The sequence below is a fragment of the Mastigoproctus giganteus genome, chromosome 12 (genome assembly GCF_048544385.1).
Source record: "Mastigoproctus giganteus isolate SK-2022 chromosome 12, ASM4854438v1, whole genome shotgun sequence".
In the NCBI taxonomy this organism is placed as follows: domain Eukaryota; kingdom Metazoa; phylum Arthropoda; class Arachnida; order Uropygi; family Thelyphonidae; genus Mastigoproctus; species Mastigoproctus giganteus.
In genome coordinates, this window is record NC_143586.1 from 41,226,450 (window position 1) to 41,242,180 (window position 15,731).

The 15,731-nt window shown below is 40.3% G+C and overlaps 1 protein-coding gene across 5 annotated transcripts in view; it reads right to left on the reverse strand.

Annotated features, from left to right (window-relative positions):
- The window catches only part of Syt1 (Synaptotagmin 1), a 78,965-nt gene extending 63,739 nt beyond the window's left edge, over positions 1 to 15,226 (reverse strand). For 2 of the 5 annotated variants that reach the window (XM_090386446.1, XM_090386445.1), the window contains exon 1: positions 15,001 to 15,226. In XM_090386446.1, coding sequence (XP_090242572.1) covers positions 15,001 to 15,013 — 13 coding nt within the window. In that variant the 5' untranslated portion in view covers positions 15,014 to 15,226. Of the gene's footprint in view, positions 1 to 5,552; positions 5,748 to 15,000 lie in introns of those variants that run through there. The other 3 variants (XM_090386443.1, XM_090386444.1, XM_090386447.1) reach the window with 3 other exon arrangements.
- Positions 15,227 to 15,731: the final 505 nt, after the last annotated feature.

The following is a 15,731-nucleotide window of genomic DNA, read 5'->3' on the forward strand; positions in this document are numbered from 1 at the left end:
AAGACCAATGTTTCAAATATTTATATAAAGATTATGTAAGCCAATATAGATCATTTGGTTTATTAAGTCTAAACATCACCTGTTACTTTTGATAAGTGAAGACGAAAGGATGAAGAAGATAAGTAAAGGAGAAATATGTTTTAGTTGTAGTAAGGTTTTAGGAGCACCAGCAACTAAGGCCATATTGCTTCGTGTATATTGTTTGTGTCTATAAATTGCATATGTTCTGTGGTCGATTTTCCGTTTGCTGGACGTAAAATGGGAGTTTTCAGGAGAAAAATGGAGAAATGGTGAAGGAGATAAGTTAAGGAAAAATTCATGTTTTTAGACAGTAAATGAGAGGTTAGATCTTATCAGATCTTATCCAGCAAGATCTAAGAAATGAAATATCCGATGAGCTGAAGAATGTGATTTGATCTTTAAATGTGGAGATATCAAACTGAAAAAAAATATTGAAAACCTTGGAAGTAAGAAGATGGAGCAGATGGTGAGTATTCTTGATATTTAGGAAACTATATATCCATTTACATGACGAGACATACTCAAGAAAAGAACTTGGATAGGAACCGAAGTTTATGTCACGGTGTATAGATGATGAGAAAGAATACAGCGGAGTACCACTACAAAGATATTATCTGTTGGAGTAAGATATTGCAAAATAACCCGATGGAATGGTGGTACGTGACGGTTCCGCAGTAAGACAACGTTACTAAGTGCATTGGAGTACACAGCGACATAAATTAGGTCAACCTTTTCGCCATAACAGTTTAAGTCCACTCAAAGAGAGGATAACTATCACGACGAAAAGGCTGACCTAAATTGTTGCTAACCTGTTATCAAAGAGATATTGCATTGAAACTGCTGCAAATTTCTTTCCCTGGAGGTGGTCAGAAACCCTCTGTTGCTTATCGTTAAAAGCGAAACCAGTTATCAGTAATCCGGTGCAGCAATGACATCGCCAACTTCTGTGAGAGGTCTAATAAGAGCTTTCTGCGCCATTTTGAGAAAGACATCACTAGAATATGGAAATGCATTATAACATTTTCCTTAGCCCTGTATATGAACCGGTACAAATACCTAACTATTCATTTTTAAATACACAGTAGGGAAGAGAAAATCATACTTAAAATTTTGAAGTCTTAATAAATAGCAAAGAATGATAACATTTTTTCTATGTAGTTCTGGATTAAGCGCCATTGACATTACTAGCTAAAGCAGTGAAGTATCTGGTCGCTGGATGAAAAAACACGCTTCTGGTTTTTTCATCGCTTCTGCAACCCGACACCCACCAAAGTGGCCACTTTGTGACAAGACTGTTAAAAGATCCTTCCATCCCGACAAGATCCGAATCTAGGCCTTTATCTCGCCATAAATTTATAGACATGGTGTGTTACTTGCATGACTTGATTGCCCTGAACGGGAGAACAGTGTTCGTCCATCTTTGCACACAAACTGTTACATAATTACAGCTGATAGAACTCTTTGTCTGAAGTGTCATCTGATTGAAAGTCTCTTATTTACCCAAAAAAAATCTTTCCTAGTGAAGAATGCATGTTATGTTGAGTTGATATGAGGAAGGAAATATGCCAAGTAGTTTTGGGTCCTCAGATAAGTTGAAGTTATGGCTCTGATATTGCGTACATCAAGTGGCACACTTAACAACCTGGAATTCATCATTATTTGTAGGCTGAAAGACTTGTTACACCATTCTTGTTAAAATTTAGCTGTTAGTTCAGTGGTTAAAGGGTTTTCAAACCAGATATATATATATATGTCGTATGGCATTGCTATTATTCTTGTTATGATGGGGCGAGAGGTTCTTGAGGCCATATTTTGCCATGGAACATTCATTGAATTCCTTATTGGTATTCAGGTAAAATGGGTGAAGAGGACTGTATTATGACCACACATTTTTAATATTCGGTAACTAACAGAGTAGACTATATAAAATTCAGGTCTGCATTCTAGCCGAGTTTGTTGGTTGGTAGGTCGTAGTAGGGTTATAGGAGCATCAGCAACTTAGGCCATATTGCGCGGTACATAATATATCTGTAAATTGCATGTGTTCTGTGGTTAATTTGCTGTTTGCTGGAAGAAAAACTCGAGTTTTCGAAAGAAAAAAATCATGCTGCTGTTGCCTGAGATCGACTAACTCAGCCACGTTGCTAAAACGCGGACGAAAATCCTTGGCTTCATTGACGGGATTCGAACTTAGGTCTTTACCACGCAGTATGGGAGAGAATGGCGATTCTACTAACTGTGCTACCTACGAGGGCCAGTGCACAACGAACACTGATACAGGCAAGTTAGACGCCTTTGAATTTCCCTGAATATACACCTTATTTACTGGATTCGTTAATGTGGTATGCCCTGGTGTCAGGATTGCGAGTGTGTGATGCGAGACAAATTTAAGAGTGTTTCGATGAAACAGAAACTATCACCAGGTCGTTCAAAACGCTACTAGCAATTTTTCAAGGACAGAACAGCAGCACGCGACACGACCAGTTTTCTATAGTCCAAGCTATAATATCCCTGCACGCCAAGCTCTTATAGTAAACAGAAATAATGGTTTGGACCTAATGGAAAAGACTAAAATATTTCTGCAAACGGACTGGTGTATTTAGTTCTTCATGGAAGAGAGACCAAGAACATGATGTCAAAACCTTTCTTTCCATCTGAGAATAGATGGTAGTTAGACGTAAGGCGATGAGCAGAGCTAAGCTAGCTGTGTAGATGAAGAGTTTTTCATCCCACAAACAACAAGTCCCCCCACGAACGCTCGTAATTTACAGACAAGTCATATCACCACCTCATAGGCCAAATGGCCTTAAAAATAATTCAGACAATAATCCCCCACCTCCGCAAATAGTCAAATTGGTTAAATTTCTTATAAGATGTTTTCAGTTATCGTAAGTGCGATGTATGTAAGAGCTTTTTTTCTTTTTTAAGTGTCAGAATCCAATAAAAAAACAGCTTCTGGAAGATGACCATAGACGCATTGCAGGAATTGGAGTTAACACAAACAGTTGAATATCAGCTGAATGTCAACGCATTTTGGCGAGATGCCAAAGGCAAACTTTTTTTCATATTTCAAATTATTTAATCTAATCTTACTAAGCTCTTGTTTATGGAGATAAAAGATTTCTCTTTGTCCATCATGCGTGTATTTTTTGGATTCTATTTAAGAACAGTCCCCTAATACAGACTGTTTCACAATGGTAATTGTATTAATAAAAGTAATTTCCGTGTCTTCATAATCGATTCAAGCAATTGGAGGAAGCACATAATACACACTTCACTCTACCACTCATCTCTCCCAGCCATTTCCTGGAGTGGTATATTTAATTAAATTCATTCTGAATATTTTGACTTAATAACTTAAAAGATGAGTTACGTTTATTTCTGTCAACGAAGAACGTTTTGGCCAATATTCTGGAAGATTTATCAAGGTATGTGCTGCAGTAGACTCCTAATTATCCCGGGATGGACGAGATGGATACACAAATGTAACTGTAAATAAACAACCTCTGTAATGGATTCCAGTTATTTATTTTTGTTCTCTAACTTAGACTAATTGAGGCCTCTGTGGGACATAGAAATCCCGGTTAATCCGCAACCCGGATAATCTTCTCCGAATAGTCGAAAGTGTGCAGGGTTTTCATTACAAGAAGACGCAAATATCAGTATTACAATTCGTTTCTTAATCTACTTTCTAAACATGGAAAGTGGGCTTATGAGATCATGTGTGCGTGCGTGTGTGTGTTTTCCCCGATAGCTGTGTTTATGCGACCTAAAAGCAAATGTACAGTGAATGTATGAAATAAAAATACCTTGACTCAGGTACTTTTATTTATATCCACCATATTGAACCAAGATGGCTGTCACTGGAATTATAAGCTTACCCCTTTTAGAACATATCTGTTTGTAATTTGAGTCAAACCAAATTTACAGTGCGTGTAAAACAGGTGAAATGTATCCTGGTGGTGCTATTTTTAAATTTGCCATCTTGGCAAACAAAGTGGAATGCATTATTTCTCTATTTCGCTAAAACTTCTCGAAGTTGTATTTAGGCCTGATCATATCCAATGTCCTCTTACATTAAGCTTCGGAGATAATAATGTTTCTTGCTGGTTCTGCAATGAATTGTTTCATAATCTGGATAAAAATGTTTAGTCTTAAAAATCCATTCTTTAAATGGCATTTGATGCATATACAGTCCATTGACCACGTTCAGAACGAGTTGTCTTGGCACTGCGCCACTTTTAAACAAATGAAGGTCTGTATAGTATTCGAAAAACATTTCACCTTAATGATAACAATATAGTAATAATATTAATAGATATTTTTCAATCAACATGTGGTAAGTGGTTTATTTTTAATAGACAATGTTAACACCATTAACGAATGACACCAACAGATATCGGATATGTATTTAATAAAACTTAAAAATTCAGCAACTGTTTTTTGTCATCATATCATGATGAGTACAAGCAAAAGAAAGAATTCTTCTGTTTCTGGCCATCTTCATAAAGAGTTACTTTTTTATTTTTGTTTGTTTATCGTATGATTTTATGCACTTCAGCAACTTAGACCATATTGTGTCTGTAAATTGCGTGTGTGTTCTGTGGTCGATTTGTCTGTTTTACTGGACGACAAAATCGAATTTCCAGGAGAAAAAGCCATGTACTCTCACCTGAGACCAACTAACTCAGCCATGTTGTGAAAAAGGTCCATAAATATTCATCGACTGGATTCAAACTCAGGTCTTTTCCACCTGGCATTGGGAGGATGGTGATTCTACCAACCCGCAAGGTGATATTGTTCTATACTGTATCATCAATATTGTCTGTTGTTAAACAATCCCAAAATTTTATGATCGAAAAGGGTCCAGTGCTACTGCTCTCAACACAGAATGGTAATTGAATTTACTTAAAATAATATCAACAACAATAACAAGCAAAGCTAGAACTATTAACAACTTGTTGGATATATTGGATTTCATCTATATTTATACCCTTAGGAACGAACAGAGTATCGTTGAGAAATTAATTTAAGAATATCTTCAATAAACTAATCTGCCATTTAAAATAAAGAAACCTTATATTCCCCTTTCCTCAGTGGACTATGGCTTTCCCTCTGCAAGTCAGATCCACTGACATTAAAGTAAACAAATTACATATTGAGCTCAGTCATTCACATGGCTACCAGTTCCTCTTCCTTTCAATCATTCACATCGTTCCCCTTCCATATGTTGCGTAAATTCTCTCTATCTATATATCTATCTATTTATATACCCGGTATATACTTCATAATGCGTCTTATATACCACAAAAATGGATTTGATATTTAAGATACGTATTGAAATCTCTACATAAATTACACATGAATAAATGATTAAAATACTCTTTAACAATTTTCATTGCACAAATAACTTTATTAATCGAAGAAACGAGCCACCAAAAGGTTTCTAGACCTGCATTGATTTGTGGGAGGGTTTTATCCTTCGGGTAAACCAGATGATTTCCAAGTATCAAAGAGATAGTAACACTCACCGCCTGATTTTAAAAGAATCCCTTGAGTCGCCTGTTTATAGGTTCACCAACAGTTCTTTTTAGCACACAACCCAAAGATTTATTCACTTTCCATGCTTAAACGAAATGGCGTCTGTAGATAGACATCTAACCTCTTGCAGAGGTAGGACTTCTTGGCCGACTGCAGCGTCTCGGTGCTTTTGCGCATTCACGCGTTTCCCGTCCACAGTCCGTTGATAGAATGAAACGTTACTATGGCAACGGCAAGAGAGAGAAAGAGAGCGAGATCAATTGCAGTACTTATCGATTTAGCTCAGCAGAGTGAGGAAGAATGGTTATAATTCTACCAAGTTACCAACGTAGAATGTCAATAGAAAAATGTAATTGCTTGATTATTGTAATTCTTCATTGCTTACAGATATTTTTCAATCAACATGTGCTAAGTCGTAGAAACTATCAAGACTTTGGAATTGCTCATGTTTGATTTATTAGGAGTGACTTAACTTCCTACTTTTATACTTGTTTGAATTTAACACAATAAATTCAAACAAGGGTTTGAGTTTGTATTAAAGATGACAACGTAGTCCTCAAGTGGATTAGTCCAGCGTGTGATACTACTACTGACTAGAAAAGCAAAGATAATCAACCAAGAAGTGGGTTAATTCCACTTCTTGGTAAGTTAATCCTTAGCCAAAATCAGGAGACAATTGCATTTTGACTTGCAATATATTTGCAAGTCAAAATGCAATTATTTATTCTCAAAACAAGAGAAACATTAATATTGAGTGTAGCTCCTATGGACAATAACAAGTGCCACAATATGTACATTGTGGATGCCAAGCAAAAGAGAAACTGAATGTCATTAATAGTCCCCGTTGTTGAAACTACTCTAAACTCATAAACAGTTTTGGTTGTCCAAGATGTGGAGAGGAATGTGTGTTCGATCATATCCCGGACGTTGCTTATTGGAGAGAGAGAAAGGCCCTTGCGGGACAGGAAAGCACATTGACAGCGTGAAGATACCATTGAGATATTTGTATCATGTGGACAGTGACAGGTATCAGGAAAAATCTCGGCTATCACATAGAGTACATAGTGTTTGGAGTGAGGCCCCACCGGTGATTTCCCACAACTGCGCCATTGGTACTCTTGTAAGGAATATAGTACTGCATAGTGTGCATAGTATTAGGGTCAGGCGCCCCCTGTGGTTTCCCACATCTGCGCCATATGTACACTGAAGAAATACAGAACTACTGTAAATGCCAGAAAAGTGTTGTGTTGAATACGTAGTTTTGCGTTGGGTTCTGTTGGGTGTCCTGGCATTTGGCCGCAGGGCCCCTGATGGAACCCCACGTTGCCCGCACACACCGCTAGGAGGTAGCCAGGCTGCCCATTATTCTCTGGCTAGTCTCTGCAGGATCGCCTAAGCTTCCTGACAGAGACCAATGTTAAAAAAAAAAAAAAGAAAGAGTTAGAGCGGGTGGGCTTTAGAGTCAAGAAAGGGGGGACAGGTAGAAATATGGGGGAGGAAGAAGGCATCCCCCAGGTACAATGGAATACATCCATCAGGCGAAAGTAAGGGATGGAAGTGGGACAAAAGTTGCCGTGCAAGAGAGCACAAGCGTGATCGCCATTTGGCAGAATCTTCTTGCCCTTCTCATTCAGGTCACGTCGTGATGTCAATTTCAGTGGTGATGTCATCCGGTGATCTGTGTCTAAGTCAGTAGGGATATAAATAGGAATGTAGCTGTGGTTGTCCTATACTGGATCTTCTTAGATTTGGTGGTGGTGGTGTAGTCTCATTTGCTGGTAGGCCTCTGCATTGATTCCCAAAATATAGGTGGTTGTCTTCTCTTGGTTTTGACGATGATCGGAATAGTGACTATATCCATGGTAGGGTCTTCCGTCGTGCGAATAAATCTTGTGCGTAGCGCGTAAAGGCGACATAATCTTCTTCTCTTTCGAGGACGTGCTCTTCTTGGTTTTTAGGAAGGTAATGTATCCTAGTCAGGAGGAGGCATCTCAAATCTTCATATATTTCGCACTCGTACATCAGGTGGTCCCAACTTTCGAGGGAACCACAGAGGCATTGTGGGTTTTCGGTGATCCCGAGTGCAGTGAGCTTTCCTCTGATAGATCCATGGCCAGTTAACAAAAAAGTGACGTATAGGCCAGGGGAGAACCATGTGGGAGATTTTGGGTATACTGTTGCTATTGTAGGAATGAATTTTCTGGTGACTTCTCCTTTTGTAGACTGTGTCCACTTAGACTGCCAGACCTGCTGCAAGTATGCAGTGAGGCGCTTCTTCTCGGCCTTGATGTTATTTGAGGGGTCGGTGGTAAAATCCAGACAGGAGATGGCTTTACCTTTGGAAAGCATATATAGCAAACCACATTTGATGATTTCTAGATCTAGAGGTAGCACGCCGGCCAACACTTGCAAGGCATGTGTGCTGACTGTGCAGCAGGCCCGGGTGATGGTGAGCAGGATGACACGCTGAATCGAGTTAAGCTTCCTCTTGTTAACTGCTGTGGTGGCCTTTGGAAACCAGATACCAGATACATAAGTGATTATGGGGGTGAACATAGCCTTATAGAAGAGGATGAGCGCGCGTCGCTTCAATCCCCAGTCCCGACATGGGATTCTTGCCACTAGCGCAGTATATTTTCGAATCTTGGTATGTAGATATTTCAGGTGTGGTGTGAAAGATAGGTTCCTATCCAAGATCACTCTAAGGTATCTCATCTGGAATATAGTACTCTGTAAATTCCAGAAGTGTGTATGTAGTGTGCGTGGTTTATGTAGATTTGTGTCGTGTTCTGTTGTTCTTTTGGCTACTTGGCCGCGGGCCCTTGGTGAGACCTCACGATGCCCGTACCCACGGAGGTGACGCAGGCAGTAGAGATTGGTTCTCTGGCTAGTCTTCGCCAGGGTCGTCTTAGTTTCCTGGCCAGAGACCAAATTAATAAAAAAAAAAAAAAAAAAAAAAAGGGTTAGTATTAATTAGTATTAGTATTATCAATGGATACATGGTGAAAGGAAGCCTATGGCTTATGCTGCACCAGCCAAAAAATAAATAAAATAAAATAATACTAATAAAATAATAAAAGAAATAGACAACCTATGCGTTTCCCTCCAGCCTTAGGTAATTATCCAGTTGACCTTTGAATTTCCCCAAACTGTCAGCCTCTACCACCTGAGTTAGAGTAATGGGGAGGAGGGAACAGTGCAAGAAAGGGTGGTTAAAAGAAGAGTAATTGGAGGATGCACAGGCAAACATTCCCCAATTAACAGCAGAGGCGCGAACTTTCCACCAGGCGAAGGATAGAGGGAATCCCCCAGGGGAGAACTCCCAGGGTTGGGGATGAAATTTACACGGCAACTTTGCTGTGTAGATCGCTAGTGGCATGAATGGTCAGAGGCTGCTGGCAACAGAAATCCAACCCAGAAATAGACAGGTTAGCAGGAGCAGTCCATGATAGGTATGAAGAGTCACGATCTATGGAGATAAATGTGCATGAAGGTAACTCTCCAGGTAAATCGAATCCAGAGTCAGGTTGTTGTTGTAATTTATTCCCCCTCAGGTTCGTAATCTGAGCAAGAGGAAGAATCCCAACAGCATTAAGCCTGCTCAACCCATTCAAGACCTTATACATCTCAATCAGATCACCTCGCAGGTGCCTGGTCTTCAGGGGCAGAAATTTGCAGAACTTAAGCTTTCCTTGGTAAGAGCACCCCTTTGTTCCCCTCACCAATCTCGTTGTCCTTCTCTGTACTGGTTCTAGCAACTGTACATCCTTCCTAAAATGAGCCTCCAGACCCGTATGCAGCACTCAAGGACCATTTCCTTATAATTCGGGACAATCACCTCCTTATCCCTGCTAGAAAAAATGCTGTATATCATTAACAAGGCCTGATGACCTGGCAGCCTGTCTGGACTGTACAGAAAATTTCATATCTGGCTGCACAATTACCCCACGTCTTTTTCATTCTCCATTACCCTGAGTGTAGTACCAAACAATTGTTTAAACTTCAGTTGCCACTTATCAGCTCATCTGCCCAAGTTTTCTAGATCCGGTTGCAGTTAGCAGGACTGTCATTAACAACCCTGTCAGCCTTTGTGTCATCTGCAAACTTCGACATTAAACCTGATATACCTTCATCGTTATAGGGAAGGTTTTCATAACCTCGCGTTATTTGCTGGATTCTGGTGAAGATTGATCTTATGTCTACATAGAGCGGACAGTCGTAGAAGAGGTGCACAGAAGCTCCAATGAGCCTGCAGAGGCAGTGAGGATTCTTATACTATACCATTAAGACGAGTTTGTTGTTGTTGATTGAACCACGGCCAGTAATAAAGAATGTAGTGTACAGACCCGGACTAAACCATGGAGCAGGCTTGGGACAGAGCTCGGCAATATTTGGTAAGAATATTTTGTAATGGTAATGGGGGTTCTGGTTGTCTTTGGTTGTCCATCTGTTTTGCCAGATTTGGATTAGTTGGTGTGCTATTCTTTCTCGTTGCTGTTTGCCATTTTTAGCTAGGTTAATGGTGATGTCCAGAATGGCTACAGGGAGTACATTTAACAGGCGGTAATGTATATCCCGTCTGATGACATCCTGATCCAAGGGGGAACGCCTGTCAGGACTTGAACGGCAGGGTTGCTAGTCGTGCAGCAAGCACGTGTTGTAGCCAGGAAGACAGTGAGCTGCACAGTGATGCATTTCTGTTGATATTTTGCCAAAATGGTTCGCGGATATCAGACTCCGGCACAGTATGTTATGATGGGAAAGTACAAGGCTGTGTACTTTCTTACTTTTTGACGAAGATATGTGAAGTGGGGAAGGAACGTGAGCTTAAAATCCAGGATAACTCCGAGGTACTTGATTTCTGTTTGATGTTTGATCGTTCTGCCCGCTGTCTTAAGTTGTGGAGGCCTAGTGGTTTTAAGTGTTCCCTCGAGGAGGATGGTGATTGTGTACTCCGGGAAGACACAGAGTTTGTGCAAGTTGGACCATTCGTAGAGAATTTGCATAGTCCGTTTCCTGGTTGTTTCCAATGCTGCCCTAGAATCTGCAAGGATGGTGACGACAAAGTCACCCGCGAAAGCCTTGGCTGTAGCAGGTCCCAAGTCAAGATTGAGAAACTCGTCCATGACCACGTTCTAGAAGAATGGGCCAAGGACAGAGCGCTGCGGAAAACCTCTGTAGACAGTGCGAGATACCCGACGATAGATGTTTGTCACAGTAACTTTCCTGTTTCTCAGGTAGTCCTGGATGCATGCATATACGTTGACAGAGGTGTGAGCCTGCCGGAGGCGTTTCAAGATGCTTGGCCACCAGAGCTGACCAAAAGCCCCGGCGAAGTCGACAGCGATTACCATGAAATACCTTGAGGTGGTATTGGTGGCTGCTCAATAAGTCTTAAGAGAGCGTTGCCAGTTGAACATCGGGGCGGAAATGGAATTAGTTTGGTGTTTCCAAATTGATTTGAAAGACTCCTCTCGCCTCTGCAAGAGGAGCCTTTCCAATATATTGCCGACAACTGATAGCAGTGCGATTGGGCATATCAACCAGGGTTGCTCTGGTGGCTTGTTGGGATTCTTTAAGATGAGTCGAAGGTTGGCTACCATCCAGTCGTTAGGATGGTAGCCAACGTTCAGACTCAAGATTTGTTGTAGAGGTGTAACAATAGGTTTTGGTGGGTTTCAGCAAGCTTTTTGATAATTTCCGGCTCGAAGAGGTCTAGACCAGGGAATTTTTTGTCTTTCATTTTGTGCAGAGTGTGTGTGTGTGTGTGTGTGTGTGTGTGTGTGTGTGTGTGTGTGTGTGTGTGTGTGTGTGTGTGTGTGTGTGTGTGTGAGAGAGAGAGAGAGAGAGAGAGAGAGAGAGAGAGAGAGAGAGAGAGAGAGAGAGAGAGAGAGAGAGAGAGAGAGAGTTCCACAGGTGTTAATGGGTATTCTTCGTCAGTAGTGTGGTAGATGTTGTTCTCTAGACACATCTCTTGTTGGGAAGCTGTTTGTATTTCCTCCATCCAGAGGAAAAGTGTATCCAGAATGTTGTTGATGGAATCTTTCCAGGTGAGAGTAGTTGTTCCCTGCAGTGTGAATGAGATTACTCTGGGGAGTTTGCTGGTGACGATTTTTAACACCATTCCCTAGGGTCCATTATTGCCAGTGGCGGAGCGACGTTCTCCAAGGATGCCCTCTTCCTACTTCTAATCATTGCTGTGTATTCATTCCTAATTCTACGATAGTTATTGCGGAGTTCCTCTACTTCGTCGGGGGACCAGATTGTACGGGATTTTTGGAAGGTTTTGCGCCCTGTGTGCACCTGTCGGCGGAGAGCAGCCAGCTCAGGGTACCACGATGAGTCAGTGCCAAGGGCAGATTTTTTCTCCTAATAGTTTGGTTGTAAATATTTGTGATAATTGCTGTTATTTTCCGCATGGTGCTTGTTGTGCGTTGATTCCGTCAAGGATACCCTATAAAGAAGCTTAAATTGCGTTGGAAAACTGAGTCCAGTGAGCTTTGATGATGCAAAAAACGAGCTGGATTGCTCCTGGGTTATCAGATTCGTTTTATGGATCTGAATAGGCAGAGGTAATCCCCTATGGTCTGATGTCATCCAGGTTTCTGAACCTACCAGGCCTAGATTTTGGAGGCTACAGATGCGGAGGCTATCGAAGGCTATAGATGAAGGTCCTGATGAAGGTCGGAAGGTGTTCGGTCTGTTTAATATATTGAAGGTGGAAGTTGCAAAGAAATATTCCAGGGACTGTCCATTGTTGATTCCTGAGCGACAGTTGACGTCCGCGGAGCGGAGAGAATGATCCTTCCATTGGGTACATATACAGTATTTACAAAGATGTAATCCTACAACCCACTACATGGACCGAAGTCCATCCGTGGATAGTAATTTGTATCAATATAATTCAGCAGCTATTGTGAGAATATAAAGAGTGAGGAAGAAAACCATAATCTGATAAGGAAGCATACCTACTTAGCCCCGACTAAAGGGGATAAACATTGGCTTAAGTCACCCGCACATCGCAGTGAGTCAGGTTTCCGTCTCTGCCACTGGGAGGTGTCCACTAGCTAGCTGCTCTTAAAAGCGCCCCCTTTTCAGAACTTTATCAATAAATTAATTTAAGTAGGTGAAAAAACGTCGGTCCGTGAACATGACTCATAAGCTTTGGGTCATGTTCACGGACATGACCATTTGGGTCTTGAAGAGTCTAAATTGAACCATAGATCTACATAATTCTCACAACCAAGCATTGTGTGTATGGATGTTTCCTCAGAATCACATGTACAAGCAGATTCACTAAGTCTAAGCTGGAATAATCTAAGAGCCAACCCGTGACCGGTCAAAAAAAAAAGCAGCCCATAGTCCAAATTTCAGCCAAAGTTTCTTTTTCAAATCTATGATATCAACTTTGAGCATAAATGCAAATTTTTTTCCGTCCTTATCACATCTTTCCCGCCTTGATTGCCAAACACCCATCAATTCTTTTATCAATCTCTTCTTTTCCCTTTTTATATCCACCCTAGAGTATTGTCTTTCATTATCCGGGCATGAGGATATACCAGCAGCAGTTACTCTGATGTTCTTTCTGTACAACATGCTGTGCAGAATTATTGGTAAATCTGCAATAAGTTTCCCTGCAAGCACCAGCAAGACCTCCGTGGAGACCGTGCAACAGGCCCGTGTTGCACGCAAGAGAACTAATCGCTGAACTTGAAGCAAAAACTTCATGACAGAATCCGAGATTTTGTGTATCTAAGCAGCAGAAGTATAGGTGACTATGGGGACAAATACGCATTCATATAATATGTTAAGCACACGTCCTTTGATATCCCAGTTAGCTGTAAATGCTTTTCTGATCTTGGAACACTTATTTTTCCTGATCTCATTTTTCAAAAATTTAACATGCTCAGTAAAAAAAATTCTCTCCCCCATGTACAGTCCTAGATACCTAATGGCCTCCATTAGTTCTAACTAAGGGGTACTCTATTCGTACTTAACTGCCATTTCAAGAGCATTTGCACAGTTTTGGTTGGAGAAATTTGCAATTCATTCTTCTTACTTCAGTGTAATAATTTCTCAAAAACAAGTCTGGCTCGTGATTCAATCATGGATCTGGAATTTCCATATAACAAAATGACTAAGTCATCAGAACAGGCTATGAAATCCGAATCTTCAAAGTTGATATTCAAAAATTCGTCAAGAACGGAATTCCAGGCAAGGGACCAACCGCCGAGCCGTGAGGACATCCCCAAGTCACTTCACGGTTAATCTTAGCAAAACTAGACTCGATGACCATTTTTCTATTACAAAAATAATTTCTAAATACTGAAAAAAGATTATCAGTACATTCAGCTTGTCTCATTCCTGCCAGGATGCCTCCACCAAAGCGGGTCAAAGACATCTTTAAAATCAATAAATAAAGAAAGAACGTACAGCCCATCATACTCTTGCACATGTCGAAAAAGCCTGTTTTTGGCATCCTCCGTGGATCTTCCTTTCTTAAAACCAAATTGGTTTTCGGAGGCCATATTATTTGTCATACATTTGTTGTACATCAATCGATGATACTCAGTCTTCCATAAATCTTAGCCCATACAGGCAAAAGAGCATTTGATTATAAAGAGGCAGGGCTTTTTATAATCAGATGTAATCTAGCCATACTCCATACCCGGGGGGGAAGCACCCTCCGCAAGACATGCATTAAACATATTTGTAAATATATTAGGTCTTAACTGAAATGTCCTCTTCACAATTTTAACTTCTGTGAAGTCTAATCCCGGTGTTTTGTCACCCCTTGCCCGGATTATAGCATCTCGAACTTCATCCAAATTAAATAATTGTCCAATTTTGCGTGTGTGTAATATTGCATTTTACATCATTAAATTCTGTATTCTTAATCGTTTAGCTCTTCCTGGTCCTGTGGGAACAGTTCCCCTAGGATCATGTTCGCAGAATCGCTCCAGTTTACAGTTTCAGTAGCTTCCCTTCCTATAATATAAGTACCATCATTAAAAACAATATTTTTCAGTTATTACTTTAAAAACTAAATCCAATGGATCCCGTGATCCCCTCATTTGAACATAATCTCTCCAAGAGTTTACTTAGATTTGAAAATAACTTTTACACACTTCTTACGTTTCTCTATATAAGCAGCCTTATAAAACTGCGCAATTTCGCGATCATTTACTCTTTCGTATCTTTTTAATTGTTTCTAAGTAACATCAATTGCTTTCTGAATTCAATCAGATCTCTTCTGCACCAGAAAACCGATCTTTTAACAATCTTTTCATACTTTTAGTACAAGCATTCAGTAAAGTCTCCTGTACCTTTTATCACCAAATCTGGTGCGATACAGTTATTCCAACAAAACTTATTAACTAATTTACAAAATATGGAATCAAATAGTAACCAATTTGCAGTAATTTACAGAGAACCTACCTGTATTCTGCATGATTCTTTGAGCGTTAACATAGCTTATTTCAAAGGTGATGATAACTGGTTGTCAGATCCGGCACAAGTAACCAATTTCTTATTTTATTTAGTTCTGAAACAGTACTGAAAGTAATATCAATATACGATTGCCCATGCACTGTTGAGTAGGTAGGAATATGCCCCGGAACATTCACGACCTCAAGGCTGACGATAAAGACTTCCTCTCGGCCTCTGGCGGAGAGGAAGTCTTTATCTTCTAGCATTAGACCTCTGTCGTCAGATTCCCTACCCCCCCTCCAAAGTGGGTAGGTGGCATTGAAATCTATAGCTATTACACAGTGATATGAGGACAAAACCTCACATATCTTTTCAGGATACCCTGAGGCTCAATTAAGTCAGAGTACTGATAATACATGGTGACAAAATAGATCGTGCCAAACCTCCCAATTGGTTCGCAGAAAGTCACATGCTCATTGCATAATGACATTACTTTTGTCATCCATTGCCCGGATTACAGCACCTCGGACTTCATCCAAATTAAATAATTGTCCAATTTTGCCTGTGTTCAATACTGAAGAAATTTATGTTTCCTTACTATTAATGCTTTTGGAGAATCTCCAAATGAAATAACGCTGTAGTTTCTGGGATAACCCTTAGTTGTCATTAACTACATAGGGTTCTTGAATTAATGCAATATCCAAGTCCTTAATTCCGTTATATAATTTAGTTGTGATACT